General features: G+C 43.3%; 1 protein-coding gene and 1 pseudogene across 2 annotated transcripts in view; one reads left to right on the forward strand and one right to left on the reverse strand.

The window, feature by feature from the left end:
- Positions 1-1,097: 1,097 nt before the first annotated feature.
- LOC115940184 (small ribosomal subunit protein uS17-like) lies at positions 1,098-15,059 on the reverse strand (annotated as a pseudogene). Its single transcript, XR_014148495.1, has 3 exons — positions 14,784-15,059; positions 10,073-10,161; positions 1,098-7,329 (listed from the first exon to the last, which is right to left on the reverse strand). The product of XR_014148495.1 is annotated as a small ribosomal subunit protein uS17-like (transcript).
- A 95-nt stretch (positions 15,060-15,154) lies between these two features.
- LOC115940183 (cyclin-dependent kinase-like 1) overlaps positions 15,155-24,125 on the forward strand; it is a 47,807-nt gene continuing 38,836 nt past the window's right edge. Inside the window, exons 1-2 of the mRNA XM_081829763.1 lie at positions 15,155-15,272; positions 15,766-16,050. Coding sequence (XP_081685889.1) covers positions 15,880-16,050 — 171 coding nt within the window. The 5' untranslated portion in view covers positions 15,155-15,272; positions 15,766-15,879. The remainder of the gene's footprint in view (positions 15,273-15,765; positions 16,051-24,125) is intronic.

Here is a 24,125-nt window from a genome sequence, read left to right on the forward strand (position 1 = left end):
AGTCACTTCAATGAACCTAAAAAACTAAGAAATTTAAAAATGAAAGATTAAAAGAATTGTAAAGGGGGCGCCAGGGTGGCTCAGTGGGTTAAGTGTCTGCCTTCAGCTCAGGTGGTGATCTCAGGGTCCTGGGATCCAGCCCTGCATTGGGCTCCCTGCTCAGCGGGGAGCCTGCTTGTCCCTCTCCCTCTCCCTCTTCCCCCGGCTTGTGCTCTTTCTAGCTCACTCTCTCAAATAAATAATCTTAAAAAAAAAAAAAAAAGGTTTGGGAAGGAATAAAAATACCATTATTTGCAAATAAACTGTTAGAAATCATAAGTGAATCTGGAAAAACAGCTAGATGCACTGTCAACATATCTGTAATAGAGAATGAAATTTTAGAAGGATTCCATTTACATTACAGAAAACTACCAGATAAGAAAAAATGAGATGTAAGATCTGTATACTTAAAACTAACAAAACATCACTGAAATTAGAGAAGACCTAAATAAATGGCAGAGGATGCCATGTTGATGAATTAGGTTTGATATTGTATTTCTATGTATTTGTGAGAACACAAGGCAGCGGGGAGGATGAGCAGAGGCAGAGGGAGGAGCAGACTCCCCAGTGAGCAGGGAGCCTGACACAGGGCTCGATCTCAGGACCCTGGGATCATGACCTGAGCCGAAGGCAGACACTTAACCCGACTGAGCCACCCAGGTGCCCCAGAATTAGGTTTGATGTTGTAAGGCTGCCAGTTGATGTTAAGATTCTGTGTGATCCCAGCAGATACTTCTATAGAAATTGACAAATTGATTCTAAAATTACATAAAATGCGAAGTGTCAGGAACACTCCAGGCAATCTCGAAGAAGAAACACAAACCTGGGAGTCTTAGGCTACCAGATTTCAAGAGATGATAGAGCAACATTGGCATGAAGAGAGACAATGAGATACAGTCATGAGTCCAGAAACAAGGCACACTTAGCTTATTTTTGACAAATACACTGCCCTGGAGTGAAGCAAGAATAGCCTTTTCAATTATATTGCAAACAACAGAAAATCAAAGGAATCTTGACTCTACCTCACACAACAAAAGTACCAAATAGATTGTAAATGATCTAAGGTATATAAAACAATAATGCTTTTAAAATAAAACATAATATCTTCACAAACTTGGGGGAAGCAAAGATTTCCTAAACAGACCATTAAGGCTTTGACCATAAAAGAAAAAGTTTAGATAAAATGGACTTAATTAAAATTAAGATACTCTGTTATCTAAGGACACCCTTACAAGAAGGAAAGGACAAGCCACAACATGGGAGAAGAGGCTTGCATTACATATGTCCACATGTACCCAAAAGAACTTCCACAAATCATTAAGAAAAAAGACAGACGGGGGACTGACTGGCTGAGTCAGTAGAGCATGTGACTCTTGATCTCAGGTTTGAGAGTTTGAGCCCCACTTGGGGTGTAGAGATTACTTAAAAAAAGAGTAAGATCTTTAAAAACAAAAAAGGCAGACAATAGAAAAATGGGCAAAAGATTTTTTTTAATTTAATTTTTTTTAAAGATTTATTTATTTAACAGAGAGAGCACAAGTAGGCAGAGCGGCAGACAGAGGGAGAGGGAGAAGCAGGCTTCCCACTGAGCAGGGAGCCCGATGTGGGGCTCGATCCCAGGACCCTAGGATCATGACCTGAGCCAAAGGCAGCCCCTTAACCGATGGAGCCACCCAGGCGCCCCTGGGCAAAAGATTTTGAACAAGCACTCCACAAAAGGTAATATCGAGGTCGTCAATAAATATATGGAAATGTATTCCACCTCCTTGGTGATCAGAGGAATGCAAATTAAAACAACGCAGTACTTTTACACACCCACCAAAATGGCTAAAATAAAAAGGACAAACAAATATTGTGAGATTGTGGGGAAGCCAGGGCACTTAACACATTTCTAGTGGGAATGTAAAATGGCACAATAGTTTGGAAGACAGTTTGGCAGTTTCTTAAAAATAGTAAACATAGATTTACCATATGACTCAGCAATTCCACTCCTAGGTATCTGCCCAAGAGAAAACATGTCCACATAAAGACTTGGATGCAAACGCCTAAAGGCGCATTATCCATAATAGCCAACAAGTAGAAGCAACCCAAATATCCACCAGCTGGTAAATGGATAAACAGTATATGTTCTATCCATGCAATGGAATGCTTTTTTTTTTTTTTTAAAGATTTTTTATTTATTTATTTGAAGAGAGAGACACAGCGAGAGAGGGAACACAAGCAGGGGGAATGGGAGAGGGAGAAGCAGGCTTCCCGCTGAGCAGGGAGCCCGATGCGGGGCTCGATCCCAGGACCCTGGGATCGTGACCTGAGCCAAAGGCAGACGCCTAACGACTGAGCCACCCTGCTATTCAGCAATGAGAAGGAACAACACACTGATAAATGCTACAGTGCAGATGAACCTCAAAAACATGTTAGGTCAAAGAAACTAGTCCTAAAAGATCACATATTATAATGATTATATGAAATGTCCAGAAAAGGTAATTCTATGGAGACGGAGGGTAGACTAGGGGCAGGGGTTGAGAAGGGAGAGTGACTGTAAGTGAGCACGAGGTTTCTTTTTGAGATGATGAAAATGTTCTAAAAGGAGACTGTGGGGGCAACTAGGTGGCTCAGTTGGTTGAGTGTCAGACTTGGTTTCGGCTCAGATCCTGAGATTGTGAGATCAAGCCCAGTCTCAAGCTCTGCACTTAGCAGGGAGTCTGCTGGAGATTCTCTCTCCCTCTTCTTCTGTCCCTCCCCCCAAAATAAATAAATAAATCTTAAAAAAAAAAAAAAAATGATGAGACACCTGGGTGGCTCAGGCGGTTAAGTGTTTGCCTTTGGCTCAGGTCATGATCTCAGGGTCCTGGGATCGAGTCCTACGTCGGGCTCCCTCCTCGGCGGGGAGCCTGCTTCTCCCTCTGCCCCTCCCCCTACTCATGCTCTCTCTCTCTCTCTCTGTCTCAATTAAATAAAATCTTAAAAAAGAATTAGATTGTGATGATAGCTGCACAACTGTAAACTTATTAAAAATCATCTATCTGCACACTTAAAGTGACTACATTTTACGGTATTTTAAGTATAACTGAATAAAGCTAAACAGAAAAAGAACATCCAAGGGGTCAATAAATACTTGTAAAGGTATTAAAATTCATTAGATACCAGAGAAACATAAACTGAAACAATAATCCCACTACAAAATAAGCCCACAGTGCAATACTATTACGCATCCCACCAGAGTGACTAAATGACAAAAGAGGACAGTAGGAAGTGTTGATGAGGATGTGGGACAGCTGGAACTCATGTACTGTCAGAAGGAGTGGAAACTGGTATAGTCACTTTGAAAAACAAGCGCAACGGACACATCTCAGCAGCCAGCATTTCCAATCCTAGGTGTACGCCTCAAAAACATCGTTACCAAAAGACCTAGAAGACTGTTCATAACCGCATTATTCATAGTTTCCAAAAACTGGAAATAACCCAGATGTCCATTTACGGTTGAAAGGATAAGTTGTGAGATGCTCACAAATCAAATACTGCAATGCAAGGAGAAGGAGCTATGACAACAACATGCCTTTCAACACCTCTCCCCCAAAATAAACAGAAGGCTCCAGGTAAGAGTCCAGACATTGAAAAACATTAAAAGTAAACTGTAGGATTTCACTTAAATGGAGTTCCAAAATAGGCAGTGTGTAGTGTAGTGTTAGAAATCACTACAGGATAGTGGTTGCTTTTGGGAGGAGTGAGGGAATACTGGTTGAGACAGGGCCTGAGGCGGTGCTTTTGAGGCGCTGGAAATGTTCCATTTGTCACTTCTTAGCAAGCTGTACACTGATGATCGATGCATTTTTTTTTTTGCATGTACGTCAATAAAAAAGCATTTATTGGAGTCCATGCCAAGACCTGTACTGGGGAGAATATTCTCTAATTTTCAACATTAACCCAATGATATCAGAAGTGGGGCTCCTGTTTTATAAATGAGAAAACCAAAGAGGTTAGTCCTTGTCACAGACTGTTCCACAGAAGGGGGAATTACAAATGCAGGGGACTTACTTGGGGAACCAGCTGTGTGGCAAATAAGAGTGAGAAGGAGTAAGCTGGAAGGCTCCGGCAGATGTGACACACGTGAACTGAGACGGGGAGGAAGAATGATTTGCTAGAGCCTCAGACTGCAGTGCAGCTCTGTGAGCAGAGCATCTTGGCCAGTCAGTGGGCAGCCCCAGAGCAAAGACTGCCCACTAGAGGATTTTCGTGTTAGAAAAGATGAACTCAGCTTTCAAAACCATAGGCAACTCAGTCATTAGCTGGGAGCAGCCAAGCGAAAGCTTGGACAAAGCTGAGCTGGATTCTGAAGGTTCACTAATTTCTTACAGCAGGTTCTCTCTTGAAGGGAGATCTGATTGGCACCTACCTACCTAAAGCTGCCATGCTCACACACTAAGTTAACTGGAAAGTTGGGGTGAATCCCAGATCCATCTCTCTGAATCCAGACAGTCCCTTCACGACCATATAAATAGACACCTACAAGTATAGCTCAAATATCTATGAAAGCCATTAAACTAGTCCATATCTCTGGAGGAAATACAGTATTTGGAAATGGAAAGATGGGAGTAAGAAGCATTCCAGGCAGAAGAAACTATCTGAAATAAATTGATAGTTAAGCTTCTGTGTCAGGGTTCTTTGGCTGTCCTTTGGTGGTTGTAGATTCAAGAAAAAGCTGCAGAACTGGGCTCAGAGAAGAGCTAGTTGCAGGAGCCAGGGCTTCTTGGGGTCTCAGGAGGAATCCGCTTCTGCAAGATTCCGGTTCTGAGGGAAGAGAATCTGCTCAGCCTGGGGTTGGTCATCCCTTGGCCATGGACGGGAAGGTGCCTTAAAACAGCAGTCACAGTGAGACAGATCGCCAAAGCAGAAGGAAGGAAGGTTGGGCTTTTAACAGAAGGAGAAATGGATGCTGAGCTGGTAAAAGCAACAGATGTCCTGTGTAGCTATAAACCATCACTTGGTGAAGCTTAAAAAAAAACCAAAGCCACTCACCACGTGTGAGTGAAACAGTTGATTAAATCGTTATGATCTTCACCCACAAGTTCTTTCCTCAGCAATTTTGGTGAGTGTAAGATTTAGCACACTCTAAATATGACATTTAATTTTGGATATATGACTTCATCCTGGTCATGTTTGTCAAGTCTAAATCCTCCTGGATTAGTAACTTCGCTGTGGTTATTTGCGATTAACTATAGGACACAGAGAATCCAGTGATCTATGTTCGTCCTTGAGCATCTGCCAGAGCATCCCAACCCTTTGACGTGTAACTGCTCCATATAAAGCACTGACTGTATCAAGCTTTCAAGGATATACTTCTGTTTATGGTTTCTGAAAACCCACAGTGAATACCAGTGTCCACTTAAATTCCTTAAAGCCCACGGGCGCCTGGGTGGCTCAGTCAGTTAAGCATCTGCCTTCGGCTCAGGACATGATCCCAGGGTCCTGGGATCGAGCCCCGCATCAGGCTCCCTGCTCAGCAGGGAGTCTGCTTCTCCCTCTCTCTCTGCTGTTCCCCCGTTTGTGCTCTCTTGCTCTCTCTGTCAAATAAATAAAATCTTTAAAAAAAAAACTTTCCTAAAGCCCAGTGTACAAAGTCTCCTTCTCCAGGATCCCACAACCTCTTGTGCATCCTTTATTAAAGCTCCTATTACCATACAACAGGTAGGAATTCCTTTCTCTCATAAGGATAAGGAACAATGACACTTATATCTGCATCCCCAGCACCGAACAGTTCCTGACACGTAGTAGGTAGTTAGTAAACATTTGTTGTATTAAACTACAATAGAATGAATAGCATGCAGTAACTTACTCGTGTATAACTAGTAAAAATTTTCTTTGACTCAAGTCTTGCTCCTGTAAAATGCAGATATATTGCAAATACCTTCCAGTTTTCTGAAAATGAGGATGTGGGACAGCTGGTTAACACTATTGAGTCTAAGAATATCAGTCAGGCTCTAGGCAACAAAATAAGACACCACAGTAGGTATTTCACTAGAGAATTAATACGTGCAGTTGTTCCACAGATGTTAGCAGAAATAGGACATGAAGAGAATCCAGGAAAACAATAACTGCAGGAAGCAGTTACCACCAACGGGGTGGGAGGCACCAAAGGGTCCAGTGTGGGATTACTAGAAGCTGGCGACTCAGAGGAACAAAGCCGGTAAGATGGTGCTCTGACCACTGTGGACGGACTGCTGCCCAGCTGCCCCAAGCTCATCAGGAGCTCAGAGGAAGGGGCCCATGAAGTTGCGGCTCACACCTTGAGAAGAGAAGCTGCCTGGCTAATGCAGGTACCTCTGAAGGTAGGTCATAATTCAGGTTCTGGAAGGGTCAAAAGAAGCTGAAGCTGGGGAGAACTCCCACAGGTAAGGAATAGCAAGAAATGGAAAGGTTTTTTCTCCTTTTCTACTCTCCATTCTCCTCCTCGTGTCCCCAGCTGGTCCAACCTTACTGGAATGGACTCTGAAAATTTCTAAGTTGCCCTTGCTAAAACTTGGCGGTGTAGAAGAAGTACAGAGAATTAACAAATTTTAGTTAGGTACCTGCTGTGTACCAGAAAGTATATTTTTAAAGACTATTTCTGTCACACTTGGGCACAATGAACCTGTGGCACTCACGGTAGATCAAAGATAAGAGTAATGTGGATCATAAAGGAATGGAAGATAGAACGGTTCAGTTAGCAGTGTGAGTCTATGTCTATCCCATCTATAAGGGCAGAATTTCAAGATACTTAAGTACTCCACAGAATCTTTTTGACTGGGAAAATTATTTTCTTCAGGGGTTTGAACAGATGTCTAGTCTCAGAACTTCTGGAATCGCTTCTTGGTGCCAGTGGCCTTTGGGACTTTGAGCACGTTGAAGCGCAGTCTTGCTCAAGGGTTGGCACTCACCCACCATGACGATGTTGGACGTCCCTGAAGCAGGGCAACAGGTGCATGGACGTGGTGTGTGGTTGTACTTTCAGATGTAGTGGAGGTAGGCTCAGAGGATGACAGTGGTCCTGTGCATCTTCACCATCTTGGTCACCACACCAGACAGAATCCGCCCTCGGATGGAGACATTACCAGCAAAGGGACATTTCTTGTCAATATAGGTGCTCTCAATCGCCTCCTTGGGCACCGTGAAGCCAAGACCGATGTTTCTGTAGTATCACAGAAACTTCTCCTTGCCAGTTCCTCCAAGCAGGACCCTCTCCTTATTTTGAAAGATGGTTGGCTGCTTTTGGTAGACATGCTTAGTCTGAATGCCTACCATCTTCCCGGCCACCTAAAGAAAGAGTAATCCACAAAATCTTAACTTTTCTGCCACTTATTGTGCTAATGTTTTTACTTATAGCACAATTTACTTATACCACCTTATAGCAGCCACAGTGACATTGGAAAGAACACACACACCCATCATTCCGAGGTCCTTTGGTGTCCTTTATCCCCCCAGGAGTTCAAGAGTCCTTCAAGGGCCCAGACATGTCTGCTCTCTCCTTTCTGCTCCACGTCAGAACTTGCTTTCCAGAGCCCCCACTTACAGCAGTGTGGCACCAAAGAGCTAGACGGCGATTGGGTAACTCACCCTCCTTCTAGTACAGGAGAAAAGCTGAGAGGGTAACCAATTGCTCAGGATCACACAGTTAGTTATAAGGAGATGGGATTTGAGCTCAGACCTCTGAATGCCCAAGTGAGTGTTCTTTCCAACGTATGATGTGGCCTTGTATTGATACGTCATTTAGAGTCTACAATGGCCCTCCTTTTTCAGATATTTGCATTTTCTCAAGATCAGAACTTAAGTAAAATAATAACATGAAACTTTATATTAGATAGGATATTAGGGGAATCCTAGAGCTCTTTCGAAGTTCCTAAAACTGCATCCTATAGCTGCGATCGCTCAACAGACGGTCTCAGAGGAAGGGGACAGCACGTGAAGAGGGCCAATCAGACCAGGGTTCAGATCTGGGTTCTACCCTTTTTTGGCTGTGGGAAACCAGGAAAATTACTTCTTGTATTGGTCTGGGAATTTTTTCTCTCTCTCTCTCTCTCTTTTTTTTTTTAGGTAAATTGCAGATTCACATATAGTTGTAAAGATCCTGTAAACTGTCTGCCCAGTTTCCGCCGATGGTAACATCTTGGCAAACTACGGTCCAATATTCACATCAGTGAAGTCAACCTACAGAACAGCTCTATCTATACCTTTGGAAAATTTACTTTTTTTCTAGCATGTAAGGGTTCAAAATCATAAAGCACGGAAATGTATATAGATTGCCTTAAGATAAGTGTGGTAGGCAATCAAATGTCCAAGGTGGCAAAGAGATGTCCACTTTGAGGTTTTGAAACTTAATTTCCTGAAGAAGGATCATTGTATACAGTGACTCATCCACTGGTAGCCCAGGCCCAGCTACATAACTCTCCCAAGGTTTTAGTGTTAATATTGCTGAGCTCTTAAGGCATTTGGGTTCAAGGGTGAAAGTATTGGGTGTTTGCTTTAAAATCTGGAAATGCAAAAAAGGTGTTGAGGTTGTTAAGATTCAGAAACAAAGAAGGTTTTTTAGAAGAAGAGGTTCTTTAAAAGGATAGCTTACCATATGTAAAATGCAATAAGTATTTATTTTATTTTTCTTTTAGAGAGAAAGTGCGTGCATGAGTGGGAGTGGGGAGGGGGAGAGGGAATGGGGAGAGAGAATCTCAAGCAGGCTCCACGCTCAGCACAGAGCCCAGACACAGCGCTCAATCTTATGACCCTGAGATCATGACCTGAGCCGAAATCAAGATTCGGACCCTTAATCCACTGAGCCACACAGGCGCCCCTGCAATAAGTATTTAAAGGGAAAAACACACACAAAATAACTAAGGTTATGTTAATTAGGGATGAAAATACTTTATTTCACCGTTGGCTAGGCTCACAGATAAAGTCAAGGATGATAGACCCTTATTTAATTTACAGTTATTTTCCCATATTTACATTAATTCACCAGTCTCCAGATAAGGGGAACAGTTACTTCCATGTTTAGCAGTGATCTGTCACTTTAGGTTGTTCACAGATGGTCCTCGTTGTCACCATTCCCTGTGGCACCTCCAAAGCACGGGCTTTGCAAATAGGTGCAGTTGGGTTTGAAACCTGGCTCTCCAGCCCTGGAGAGCTGGATGGCTTGTCTACTCTGACCAACCTCTCCGAGCCTCAGCTTTTTCTTTTATAAAATGGGGCTGTTAATAATTCCAACCAGTTAATATATCCAACCATGTAGGATTGTTATAAAGATTCAGGATAATGTGGTTATTGAGCCTGAAACATAAGTGTCCCTAAATGGTAGTTATTAACTATTCTCTGTGTGTGCCCATGGAATGATTTCCTTTCCAAACCCACTTAAAGCAGGGAAAGTGAATTCAAGCATTTCCTCAAGCAGCTGTATAGTGTCATTTTAAGATCACGGTGACTCAACTCCCTTTTCCATAAGGACATAGAATTGGAAAAAGAAAAAGAAAAAGCTTCCAGCATTGCCCTGTGTTCAGCACTCAGAGGAGCTGTCAGTACTCTGCCCAACCTCGGGGACGTTAGTTCTCCAGAGTGTGAGAAGGAAGCTTAATGACAAGACTCATCTTCCCGGCAGCTCTAAAAAAAGGAGGGTGCTACATTGTGCACTGTAAGTACTTTGGGTCAACTCCCAGTGTCCTATACCTTCATTCAAAAATCCTGACAACTGGGGTGCTTGGGTGGCTCAGTTAGTTAGGTGTCTGCCTTCTGCGTGGGTCATGATCCTGGGGTCCCGGGATGGAGCTGCTCAGCGGGGAGTCTGCTTCTTCCTCTGCCCCTCCCCCTGCTTGTGTGCTCTCGCTCACTCTCTCTCAAAAAAAGAAAAACAACTTCATAAAAAAAAAAGTCCTGACAACCACCCCTACACATTAGGTAGGTTTAGCGAAACAGGAGCAAAGGTTCTGGACTCACTGCCTATGTCCGCATCCCCGCTTCACAACTCACTAGCTTTGTGTCCTTAGACAGAGGACTTACCCATTCTAAAACTCACCGTCCTCATGTGAAACCTCTCGATAATGTTGATGCCCATCTCCCAGGGCTGTTGTGAGGCTCACATATAAAATATTCTGAGCATGACGCCTGCCCGGAAGAAAACACTAGTTAAACAATTATTGTTTACGCAATAGTAATTATCTTGCACAATATCAAACACCAGTAAGAAGGTAGAAATCCTAGTCTTCTGACTCCAAACCCCAGGCTCTTTCTCTTTCACCATGTGTTACCTTGCAGAATGTTTACTGCTTCCTTCAATGATTAAAATACCTCAGTACTGTCTGCATAATCCAGGGACACTGAAGGATTCTCTCTAATGATGCAGAGCTACAAATAAAAGATCACGGTAAGGAGAAAAAGATAATGTTGTCTCACTGTTCTTTGCTCTTGCTTGAGAAGGAAGGCCCACCTATCGGACCATGTCTCAGTTCCCAAGAACTCTACTTCCCAGGAGCTGTATTTCTCTGATATCAAGACGGATTTCAGTCCTGCCGACCAAAAGCACTCCCTGTGATTTGACAGTAGAGAGGCCACATTATCCTCTCTGGTGCTAAATGGTGACATCAACTCTTTGTCTCCCTTTCAAAGTGATCCTCTAGTATTTTGCGCCAACTTCCTCCAAACAACACAATTGGTGCTGTTGCCAGTCACGCTGGCTTTCTGGTTCACTGCCCACGGAGGCGGAAATAAATGGTGCCCTTGCTCCCTACTTTAACTACCACTGGGCTGGGCACAGTTCCAGGCTCCTTGGGTACTGAACCTTGCAGGGTCCATAAAGTTAATTTTCCAGACTCACTGCAGCCTGGTATGAACTTCAGACAAGGCAGCCCTGGAGAAAGTCACACTGACTTTCCCATATCACTTAAAAATAATTTTTTTTAACTTGTCAAAAAGAAACATTCACCAACATAGACCATAGGCTGGTCTTAATACATTGCAAAGAATTTAAATCATACAAAGAGAGTTCTCTGAAAAGAATGGAACTCTGATTCTAGAAATCAGGAATAAAAAGATATCTAGAAAGTCCCCAAGTAGTTGGAAATTAAACAACACACTTCAAAATAACCCATGGGTCAAACAGGAAGTCACAAGATAAGTTGGAAAATACTTTGGGCTGAATGAAAATGAAAATACAACATATTAAGATTTCTGGGATACATTTAAAGTAGTGCTTAGAGAGTAAAATATATGGCATCAAAGGCTTATATTATAAACAAGAAGTATCTAAAATTAATGGTCTAGGTTTCCATCTTTAAAAAACTAGAAAAAGCAGCTAAAAGCAAAGCAAACAGAAAGAAAAAATAATAAAGAGATGAAATCAATGAAAGTGAAAAACAGAAAAATCATAGAGAAAATCAACTAAATCAAAAGCTGTTTCCTTTAAAAGACCAATAAAATTGATAAGACTTAGTCAACCTGATCAAGAAAAAGAAGGGGAAAAAACCAAATTATTAATATCAAGAATGACATAGGGAACACCACTATATATCCTATAAATATTAAAAGGGTAATAATGTCATAGTATTATACATTAACAACATTAAAAGGATGATAGTGTAATATTGTTATATATGAACAACTTTATACCCATAAACTCCAGTATCTAGATGAAATAGACAAATTCCTTGAAGATACAAGCTACCAAGACTCACTCAAGAAAAAATAGATATCCTGAATAGCCTTATATATTTTATTAAAGAAATAGAATTTGTAGTTTAAAACATTTCAACAGGGAAAACTCCATACTCAGATGGCTTTATTGGAAAAATTCTAACAAACATTAAAGGAATAAATAATACCAATTTAATGTAAACGTCTCCAGAAAACAGAAGAGAAGGAAACACTTCCCCACTCATTTTATGAGATCAGTATTACCCTGACACTAAAACTAGAGGAAGACATTACAAGAAAACTATAGATCAATGTCTCTCAGAAATATTAATTCAAGAATTCTTAATAAAATGTGACTGACTCCAGCAACGTAGCAAAATGACAGAATATCATAACTAAGTTGGGTTTATCCCAGGAATGCAAGTTTTGCATTCAACATTTTAATTTTTTATTTTTATTTCTTTGTGTTCATTTATTTTTAAAGATTTTATTTATTTGACAGAGAGAGAGAGCACAAGAAAGTGGGGCAACAGGCTGAGGGAGAAGCAGGCTCCCCACTGAGCAGGCAGCCGGACATGGGGCTCCATCCCAGGACCCTGGGATCATGACCTGAGCCGAAGGCAGACACTTAATGGACTGAGCCACCCAGGTGTCCCTCAACATTTTTAAATCTATGAATGTAATTCACTGTATCAACAGACTAAATAAGAAAAAACATACGCTCATCTCAATAGATGCAGAAAAGTATTTGGTAAATTCAACATCCATTCACTATTTAAAAAAAAATTCTCAGCAAATTGGATTACAGAAAACTTTCTCAATCTAATAAAGGGCTTCTATGTCAGTTCTATATTGAGGCAAAACAACCCCAAAATATAAATATTAAACACTTACTATCTCACAGTTCCTGCAGATTAGGAATCCAGATATGACCAGTTAAGTGCCTCTGACTCAAGGTCTCTCACAAGATTGAACTTTCGTCATCAGTTGTGGCTACAGTCTATTCTGGAAGCTCACTGGAGCAAGAGAGGCAGTGGGGAGATCCACTTCCAAGCTCATTCCCATGGTTGTTGGCAAGATTCAATTCCTCACGGAACATGGGACTGAGTGCCTAAATTCTTGGCTGTTGGCCTCCTCAGAACCTTGCCATAGGGCAGCTTGCAACATGGCATCTGAATTCCCTCAGGGGAAGTGAGAAAGAGAGTACCCAAGGCGGAAATCCGTCTCTTTGTAATCTAATCTTGGCAGTGACATTCCATTACCTTTGCCATATTTTATTCCTTAGAAGCAAGTTACGAGGTCAAGCCTACGCTGAAGGGAAGGAAAACACACAAGGGCATGAATACCAGGAGGCAGGGCTCTTTAAGGACCATTTTAGAGGCTGCCTACCACAGCATCTACAAAGAGATCTAACTGACATCATACCTAGTGGTACAAGACAATGCTTTCCTCCTAAGATCAGTAATAGAAATGTCTGCTCTCGGGGTGCCTGGGTGGCTCAGTCATTAAGCGTCTGCCTTCAGCTCGGGTCATGATCCCAGGGTCCTGGGATCGAGCCCCGCATCCGGCTCCCTGCTCCTCGGGAAGCCTGCTTCTCCCTCTCCCATTCCCCCTGCTTGTGTTCCTGCTCTCACTGTCTCTCTCTCTCTCAAATAAATAAATAAAATCTTTAAAAAAAAAGAAATGTCTGCTCTTACTGTTCCTGTTTGACATCACACTGGAGGGCCTATCAAGTGCAGGACGGCAAGAAAAAGAAAGAAAAGGTATACCAGTTAGGAAGAACTAAACCTATCCCTATTTGCTGATGACATGACTGTCTATATAGAAAACCCCAAGGAATTTACAAAAAGCTAGAACTTGTGAGAAAACATCCAGAAGGTAAATAAGCATATGGAAAATTGCTCAACAGTTATTAGGGAAATGCAAATTAAAACCACAAGAGCCAATTACCTACCTATTAGAATGGCTAAAATCAAAAGACCTGAATACGAAGTGCTGGCAAAGATGCAGAGTAATTGGAACATTGCTGGCAGGAATGTAAAATGGCACAGTGACTTTAGAAAACATTTTGGCAATTACTTACAATAACATATACTTATCCTGTGACCCAGCAGTACTCCTTCTAAGTATTATTTTCCTAAGAGAAAGGAAAACATATGCTCACACAAAAGACCATGCATGAATGTTTATAGTGGCTTGATTTATAATCACCAAGACTAGAAACAACTCAAATGTTTTTCAACTGGAAATAGATAAACAAAGTCTGGTTTATCCATACAATGGAATACTACTGAGCAATGAAAAAGAATGAACTACTGAGAAATGCAACTACATGGGTGAATCTCAAATGCATTATGTTAAGTAAAAGAAATTTAGTTAGCCTCAAAAGGGTACATTTATATGATATCCTGGAAAAGGCAAAACTATAGAGACAGAAAACACACCAGTGGTGGCCATTTGCAAACAATTTCTAGGAGGTTCACAGCTCACCTGTAGCTCATCCCTGGACCCCCTCTATATGCGACTCCCTGGTCAAGGCAGCCACCAATTCCTCTCCTCCCAGCTTCAGCTCCTTCCTGAACCCTATTCAGATTTACCTTTAGTGGCATGCTGCTTGGTGCATAGACAGTATGACACTTTCCTCTCCTTAGGTGTCACTTCCAAGGCAAACACCTGTCTCAGTGCTGGGCATATGGAATGGGCTAGATGATAAAGTACTGTGGCAGTCTGCCTAGTAGCAAACTATTTCATGATTTCCTCAGGTCCATGAACTTCCCACTATTGTGCCCAGACTTGAGTGAGTAGGAACCAGTTGGGAGACGGACGGGAATAAGGAACCTAAGACAGGGGCGCCTGGCTGGCTCAGTCGGTAGAGCATAGGACTCTTCACCTCAGAGTCCTGAGTTTGAGTCCCCCGTTGGGCGTGGAGATGACTTAAGAAAAACAAAACAAAACAAAACAAAAACCCTAAACCAAGGTGGGTTCTGTAAAACTCCATCTCCCACATCAGAAAGCCCAGCTATATAGGAAGTCGATGGTGATGGACCCGCAGGCTAATGGAGGGAAGTGCTGACTTTAAGCAGTTTCAGTCATCATACCTCCTCCTCCCTCTTTTCCTCTCTCTCTGCCATTCATTCACATTCGTTGACTGGATGCTGCAGCACTGATCAGGACAGACATAAAGGCGTTTGCAGTCTAGCCCAGGCTACGAGGGAGTTACCGGTTCTCTGACCGTGTGGGGCCCGCCCTGCCCGAGAAGTTCAGAGCGCATGGGGGTTGGGGGCAGAGGTGCTCCCGGCCAGGCGTCTTCCCAGCCGACGCTGCCAGAGCTGCGTTTTTCACGCGCTGCCCGAGTCTGCAGTCCTGCAGGCCTCCTCTCCCCGCGGAGGGACGCGCGGCACCCGGGCCCCGGGGCCGCCCACGGGGGCCCATCCCCGCCGCGGGGATGCGGCGGCCCCGCCCAGGCCAGCCCGGGGCGGGGGGGCGGGGGCCCGTTCCCATAGGGATTGCGGCCGGGGCGGCGGCGAGCGCAGCCGCGAGAGAGGCGGCGAGGCGGGAGCAGGGCCAGGCCGGGCAGCCGCGGCGCCGTGAGTCCGGGGCGGGGAAGGCGCGCGGGCCGGGACTGCGGGCCTGGGCGCCACGTGGCGCCGCTCGAGGCTGCGCGGCGCGGGCCGGGCGCGGGCCGGGCGCGGGGGGCGGGAGGGAACGGCGCGGCCCTGCTCCCCGCCGAGGCCCAGCCGGGAGGCGCCCGGCTCCCGCGCCTCGGGCCCTCGCCTCGCCGCTCCCGCGCGGCCCCGGCAGGTGTCTCCTTGCCCAAGGGAAATGAGAACCGGGGAAGCCCTGAGCCTTCCCAGTCCTGCAGCGGGCTCATGTGTCTTAGATCGGATGAACTAGAACGTTAAACAAGATAGATTATCTTACAACTCGGTTCGTTTTAGGATGACGGGTCGCATTAGAATTGGGTTACGGAAGGCAGCGAGCTCTAGGCTGTCATCCCGGATCTTGTTGCCATGGCCGAGGGGCGAGGTTTAAGGACATGGGTCGATTCCTAATTCTTTAACAAGTGCCCTTCTGTTCCAGGTGCTTGACAAAGACCCATCGTTGAGTGGGGCTCTAGTGCAGTCTGTTCGAGCCAGTATTCCATAAGCGACATTTTCAAACTATGTGAAGATCCGTTTTAAGATTTTTTCCTCTATGATGGAGAAGTATGAAAAAATTGGGAAAATTGGCGAAGGATCCTATGGAGTTGTTTTCAAATGCAGAAACAGGGACACGGGTCAGATTGTAGCCATCAAGAGATTTCTGGAATCAGAGGATGACCCTGTCATAAAGAAAATCGCACTTCGAGAAATCCGCATGCTCAAGGTAATGGATTCTTTAAAGTGAATTTTATAGGGACTAAAAAATTAAAGCGAGTCGTATTATGTATAATAAATGTGTTAAGATGTGGTAACATCTCCTTCCCGCACGGACTTTTGTCCTCATTGACACAAATGGAACGTCTGTGTACAAATCACCAATTACTTGGGGGGGGGGCGGGACTTGTGCAGGGAAAGGGGTTCACTTTTGGAGATGCTGTGGGGTGTTTCATTTTTCTTCCTTGAAACTTCTCTCCCATGTGAGCTCTAGACCTGGTTCTTGAAGAGCCATCAACTTTGATAGTACAGGAATTTACCACAACTCCAGTTTGCTAGCATTCATGAGTTTTAAACTTCCAGACCATCTTCTGTTGACATTCTCAGCCGATTAAGAGAATTAATCATTTACCTGTTTTCCAACTGCTAGGAAGCTGACAGGTTTTCTCTGCACCTCACACTAATCTGCTGCTGAACATTATAATGTCCTATCTCTAGAAAAAGGATTCTTCTTAAAGAAGTGAAATGATCACTTTTAAAATATTTGTTAACCCTAGAAGACCGTGAAATCAGAGTGGCGGAAAAAGTTTATTACAAGCTGAGAGCATTTTTTCCTGTAATAGGAAGAGGCTGCTTTTCTGAATGTCTGTGCGGAAACCTAAATCCCAACATAGAGTGTGACATGTAATGAACATAGTGGGGTTAACTTGGTTTCAAACAGTTAGGGCCTCTGTGTTCGGACATGTTTAACCAACTCTATGTCGAGGGAAGGAGCAGCCTAGTGGGAGGGAGAGGAACATCCAGGGGATTTTCTCTTATCCCTGCCTCTTTGTTTTCTCCAGGCCTCTCTCAGCGTCTCTCTTTCCCATGGCTTGAGTGTGGGGTTATCTCTGGATGAGGAGCCTGAATGTGAATTAGCAGGCTTTGGGTAAATTGAAATGAGTGGATAATAGGAAACCTCTCTTTCGGTTTGGGATGTTCTTAACCAACAGATCTTATCTATTCTGAGAAGACACTTCCAAGGATCCTCCACCCACACCCCGAGAGGCCCTCCCCTAGGAAGGGGTGAGACCAGCGGTATTTGCCCATCCCATGGCCTGGGGACCCCCTGTCCATGGGGACAGGTTCTCACCCTTTCTTTTGGGCTGTTGGGTGTTTTTCACTTTCTCAGGCCCTCCATAGAGGAGAAGGTGATACTTGAATGTCAAAGGATTCTTTTACACCAAAGAAAAGACAATCTGTTTCTAGTGGAGAGATACTCTTTTTCTGATTCCGAAGATCACCTGTGAATGCCTCAACCCTCTCAGCGCTCTTTAGCAATACTGGGTTTGCAGGTGTAGCTCCCTGAATTAATTGAGCTCCTCCACGATGGGGACCTCTGTGTCTCTGTATGGATTACTAAGCACTTAGTAGGCCTCCAATACACGTTACTGGAGATTGAAAAAAAAATGTTAACAAAATATGCTCTTAGGAAGAGTGGTTGTTGCCAGCACATTAGGAAGTCAGATGTGTTCTTTAAATAACTGAATAATGGTGCTACCTAAAGGAAAGGGTTGTGTGCACGGGAGGCTGATTTTGAAGCACAGAGCACCCATTCTTCAAAACCAAGTGCACAGATGTAGACTCCCCCAATCTATGTGAGGTGATGGGACTAGATTATTGATAGAGTCTCTTCTTCGGAGCCCTAACATCTCAGCCTTCTGTGATATCCCCAGCACGTAACAGGTACTTAAATATTTGCTGAAACAGTAAATTGAAAGTTTCTTGGATGAAGTCACATTTTCTCCATTTAATCATTCAGTAAATATGTATAGAGCCTCATTGTGCCTAAAACAGTGTTTTTTTTAGGGGCGCCTGGGTGGCTCAGTTGGTTATAACTGTTTTTTTTTGTTTGTTTTTTGTTTTTTTTTAAATATTTGATTTATTTATTTGAGAGAAAAAGAATGAGAGAGAGCATGAGAGGGGGAGGGTCAGAAGGAGAAGCAGACTCCCCGCTCGGCGGGGAGTCCGATCCGGGATTCGATCCCGGGACTCCAGGATCATGACCTGAGCTGAAGGCAGTCGCCCAACCAACTGAGCCACCCAGGCGCCCTACAACAGTGTTTTTTAAAAAATTTTATTTATTTGAGAGCGAGAGAGAGAGAGCGCACGCTCATGAGTGGGGGGAGGGGCAGAGGGAGAGAGAATCTGAAGCTGACTCCCCTGCTGAGCGCCAAGCCAGACACAGGACTCTCTCTTGACGCTGAGATCGTGACCTGAGCCAAAACCAAGAGTCGGACGCCCACCCGACTGAGCCACCCAGGTGCCCCTAAAACAAGGTTTATATGAAGTTGTACACCCTGTGTTTCAGATGCTTAACTCATGGAAGGGAAATAAGAAAAATTTCCCCTTGGCTCTCAATCCTGATAAACTGGGTTCCTGATGAGCGGGTTCACCTTGTGTTCCCAGGCTGGCAAGAACCCTCTATATAAAGTGTTTAGAGGCATGTTTGAACTAGACTTTGAAGTGTTTAGGGAGGCATGGAATGAGAAATAAGGCATTCAGGGCAGAGAGTCTCTCCAAGGAAAAGGTGCAAATTCGAAAACAGTATATTGAGGGAACATGGGTTATAACCCTAAAGTCTTAGCCAAGATTACCTGCTGGGTGCTAGCAGGCCAGGGAGAGAGGGAAAGGAAAGAAAGCCAGGGTTCAGTAGGAGGCAGTGTGAGGAATTTCTCGGAATAGAGGTCTGCTTTGCACAAAGCTACACCTTGGTCCCAGGTGGCCTTTGGGGTTTGGAGGTTGACTCCAGGGGACATACTGTAGTCACTGAGAACAGGAAAAAAATGGTGACATCTAGGCAAATGTTTTAGGGCCCCCATCTGAGCTGGAATTCAAGGGAGAGCTCCCGTGGCCTGTGGGAAGAGGAATATTACACTGTGAGCCCAGCACAGCTCTGTGGGCCCAATGGAAGGTTGCAGCTCAGTGAGTTTGAGTTCCTAGTACTTTCCTTGCACACCTCTTGCAGAGCTGTGCTTTTAATGACCCCTGCTAATGTCGGGAACTAGGAACTAGGAGGATTGAGGCTGAAGGTTACCTCAGTAACCTTAGCCAGAGCAGGTGAGGACCGGTAGGAGCTGACCCACTGACTGCTCCTATTACAATAAGGAAAGCAAGACAAGTAGATTAAGACCAAGTGTAGGGGGCTTTGAATGCCAGGCCAAGGAGTTTGGCTTTCTCTCGAAAAGAAAGAAGCCAGCAAGATTTTAATTAGAAAGTTGTCATTTGTAGACTTTCGGATTTTTTTTTCTTTCCCCCCAGATTTATTAAGAAATAATTGACATGTAACACTGTGTAAATTTAAGGCATATGATATTTGTTACACATATGTATTATGAAATGATTACCACAATAAGGTGGTTAACACCTCCATCACCTCACATAATTACCATTTTTTTGGTAGTTAGAACATTTAAGATTTACTCTCTTAGCAACTTTCGGGTATAGAATAGGTATTGTTAACTATAGTCACCACGTGTACATTAGATCACTTGGAACTTATTCATCTTGTAACTGGAAGTTTATATCCATTTCCCCTACCCTATAGCCCCTGCCAACCACCATTCTACCCTCTATTTTTATGAGTTCTGCTTTTTTAGATTCCATGCATAAGTGAAAACATCCAGTATTTGTCTTTCTCTGACTTATTTCATTTAGCATATTGCCCTCGAAGTCTATCCATGTCCTTGCAAATGGCAGGATTTTTTTCTTTTTATGGCTGAATAATATTTCATTATGCACACACACACATGCACACGCATGTGCACACACACACACATATATGTTCCCCACGTAGACTTTTGGAGTTCATGGACCTGTAAAATTAAAGAAAAACTTTTTTTACAGATAGGGATAGTGTTGTCAACATTTTTTTTCAAAGATTTTATTTATTCATTTGAGAGAGAGAGAGAGCATGAGCAGTGGGGAGAGGCAGAGGGAGAAGCAGACTCCCTGCTGAGCCAAAGAGCCCGATGTGGAACTCGATCCCAGAACCTGGAGATCATGACCTGAGCCAAAGGCAGACACTTAACCATCTGAGCCACCCAGGCATCCCAAAAATCTTTATATTTATGTAAGTATCTTTTAAGAATACTTTTTATTTTTATTTTATTTTTAAAGATTTTATTTATTTGGCAGAGAGATAGAGCCAGAGAGCACAAGCAGGGGCAGTGGCAGAGGGAGAATCAGGCTCCCCAAGAGCAGGGAGCCCAATGTGGGGCTCGATCCCAGGACCCTGAGATCATGACCTGAGCCGAAGGCAGACGCTTAACCGACTGAGCCACCCAGACGCCCCTTGGTTGTCAGCATTTTAAAAAGCCAACTACCAACTACTGTCACCATTATTTCATAAAAGAAAGGACATTTTAATATTAAAAAAGAAAACCTTTAGGAAAGACACAATTTTAGACCAAAGCACAGTCTTCCTGAGAGCGTGGTTGACAACTATAAATAATGTCTATGTAGCTACCTTTCTGTGGTGTGTGAACAGTGTGTGTACTTATGTGCATGTGTGGGTATTCACTGTCCATTGATGAAAATGGTGACATCATTGGTTTTGTGCAGCCTGATTGTCGTGCACGTTAGCACTCTGTCTGGGAACGAGAAGATTCACCAGCTCAGCTGCCGCCCTGCATATAGGGTATGGGTTCTGTAGCTGAGATGATGAAATACATGACAGAAGAACTGGATGGTCCTCGGATTTTATAATAGAATTTGGCCTCTATCCATCCTCAGAGAATTCCTTGTGTGTGTGTTTTCAAAACTGTTTATTTTACAATTTAGAGCAACTCCCAGTAGTTGCTGGTGGACTCTTAAAAATTATGGTCGTTTCCTCTGAGGCAGATACGATCATGGGAGCGAATTGTCTAGCAGTCAGTTCATAATTTTCAAGGCCTCATACCTACAGTACTTCCCGTTCTCAGGGTGGGAGCATACATGAGGATGTAACTATCCATTGGTAAGTGCTTTTGAGGATGATAATTATTATCAAAAAACCAATTTTGCTAATAGTTTTAGAAAACACTTTTTTCTGAAAATTTGAAACTTTTCAAATAACAGTATTTTGTGCCATTTGAAAAAAAATGACATTTTTATGAGACACATTTAGTGTTTGTACTAATAAACTGCTTTTTTTTTAAAGATTTATTTATTTATTTTTAGAGAGAGTGAGGGGGAGCAGAGGGAGAAGGAGAGAATCCCAAGCAGACTCCATGCTAAGCATGGAGCCCGGCAGCGGGCTCAATCCCACAACCTGGAGATCACCATCTGAGCCCAAACCAAGAGTCAGACGCTCAACTGACTGCGCCACCAAGGTGCCCCTAATAAACTGCTTTTTAAACTAAATATAATTCACTGTTCACCAAGAGGCCCTATTGCCATCACCCCTTTAATGTTTCATTCTGAATCTTATTTTGTCCCGGTTACAGTTAGGCTTTTAAAAATATAAGCAATTGTAACAGTTATCATCAGTCAGCTCATACTCTAAGGATATTCTCTAAATTAAGTTCCATTTAGTGACAGTAATAAAATTATACTGCAATACTGAGCACAAAGCAGCTAGCCTACCCTTTCTCAAAATCACTTTCCAATGTGGGAAAAAAAAAGGAATTCAATATTTTCAGCCACCGTTTTTGACGAGGCACCTGCACACAAGGGAGTTGGCATGTGTTCATCTGGGAACTTTTTACAGAACTCCTGTATGTAGCAGGCACTGTTCTGGGCCCCTGCCCTCCACGTAAGGAGAGACTGACAGTAGACAAATAATTATATGTCGAATGGTGAAATATAAAGCAGGATAAAAGAGTGATGAAGGGGCTTGCTTTTTTGTAGAGCAGGGTCAGGAAAAGCCTTTCAGATGAATGACATTTGAAGAGATACCAGAAGGAAATGGGAAGAGATGAGCAATGCAGGCATTCCAGGCAGAGGGAAAAGTGAGTACAAAGGCCACAGGCAGGATTGAGTGATGTTATTAGGCATGTTCTGGTGTGTTCTAGGAGCAAAGAGATCAGTGCATCCACAGCACAGTAAGCAAGGGCGAGGGTCATAGGAGATGAAGTTAGAGGGATGAGGGGTCAGACACGAGGGCCTTGTGGGCCTCAGCAGGAACCGTGGATTTTACTTTGAAGGAGATGGGAGCCATCAGAGGATTTGGAGCAGAGGGGTGCCTTGGCATGACATACATTCTAGAAGGATTCCTACAGCTGCTTGTTGCTCCAGCTCCATGAACAAGAAGATCAGTTAGAAAACTATTGGAACAATCTAGGGATGAGGTGATGGGGTTTGGGTCAGAGTGGTAGTGGTGGAGGTGGTCAGATACAAGATATATTCTGAGAGAAAAGTACAAAGGAATCTGATGGTGGGATGAAGACTCAAGAATGACTCCAGAGTTCAGGACTTGAGTAACTATAAGAACAAAGAGATCAGATCATTCATTGTGATAGGGAGACCTAGGTACACATCTGGGGGAAAGGAAATCAAGAATTCTATTTTGGATATGTTAAATTTGAGATGCAAATCTAAGGAGACAGTTATGTAGACATTTAAGTACACAAATCTGGTATTTGGGAGAGGTCCAGGTTGGAGAAATAAAATTGGGAGACATCAGAATAACAATGGCATTTAAGGCCCTGAAACTGGGTTGCCCTGGGGATTGGAGAGACAAACACCAAAGACTGAACACTGTCTGGCATTTGGAGGTCAGGAAGATGAGGAGGAAGCAGCCAAGGAGAAGAAAAAGGGGGTGATCATGGAGGTAGGAAAATCCCAGGAGCAATGTTCTTAAAAGCTTAGTGAAGAAAATGTTGCAAGAACGAGGGAATGGTCAGAATGAGATCTTGCCATTTGCAAGGACAGTGCATCCATTTGGATGGAGCTAGAGAGTATCATGCTAAGCAAAATCAGTCAGTCCGAGAAAGACAAATACCATATGATTTTACTCATAAGTGGAATTTAAGAAACAAAACAAGTGATCATGGGGGAGAAAAAGAGAGGCAAACCAAGAAACAGACTTTTAATTCTAGAGGACAAACTGAGGGTTGCTGGAGGGGAGGTGGGTGGGGGGATGGATGAAATAGGTCATGGGGATTAAGGAGGACACTTGTGATGAGCACTGGGTGTTGTAAGGAAGTGTTGAATCACTAAATTGTATACCTGAGACCAATATTACCCTGTATGTTACCTGGAATTCAAATAAAAACTTAAAAAAAAAAAGAAAAAGAACGAGGGGATGGTCAACAGTGTCAAAGGTCATGATTAGTACAGACTTTGAACTAGCCATTGGCTTTAAAGATGTGAGGGTCATTTGAGATCTTGACAGGAGCTGTTAGGTAGAGTGGTGGGAATGAAAGCTTCATCAGAGAGGATTTGAGAGAGAGTGAGAAGAGCAAAGAGGAGATGGTGATACAGGCAACTCTTGAGGAATTTGATTATAAAAAGGAAACTGAGAAATGGAAGGATGTGGGATCAAGAGAGAGTTTTTTAGTTGTTTTTAATATGGGAGAAGAAGTATATTTGTATGCTAATGGTATCAATCCAGTAGAGAGAAAACTTGATATTTTTGGAGGGAGATAATTCCTAGAGCCTTGACTTTGAGTTATCAACCTGGACCGTGGCCACAAATAGCTGTAATAGTGTAATAAAAGACCAATTCATGGACCAGCTAGGAGATGAGGAATTATTTTATTTGGAATGTTGCTAGATTCTTCATATACGCTGTCCTTAATCTTTATGTAACAGGACCCACAGTTATCTCCAAGCTATGGTGTAGAAGAACTTCTTCCACCTGGGTGTGTGACATCTCCTGATTTGCATATGGCCCATGAACCCTATAGGAAAAATTCAACCCCTTTCTGTAACGAGGGATCAAGCATATAAAGATATTTTGGATGGGAAGTGGGGAAGGCACGACAGAAGCTAGATTACACAGAGAGACAAGATTCTTGCAAGAAAATCACCTTACATCAAGAAGTCTGGCCTGATAGGCTGCAGTCATCACAGAGCCTTCAACGGGAAGCGAGTTCTGGCTCTGCATAGAGCAGGTGGCTTAAC

The sequence above is a fragment of the Leptonychotes weddellii genome, chromosome 9 (genome assembly GCF_054177405.1).
Source record: "Leptonychotes weddellii isolate Sample4059 chromosome 9, ASM5417740v2, whole genome shotgun sequence".
In the NCBI taxonomy this organism is placed as follows: domain Eukaryota; kingdom Metazoa; phylum Chordata; class Mammalia; order Carnivora; family Phocidae; genus Leptonychotes; species Leptonychotes weddellii.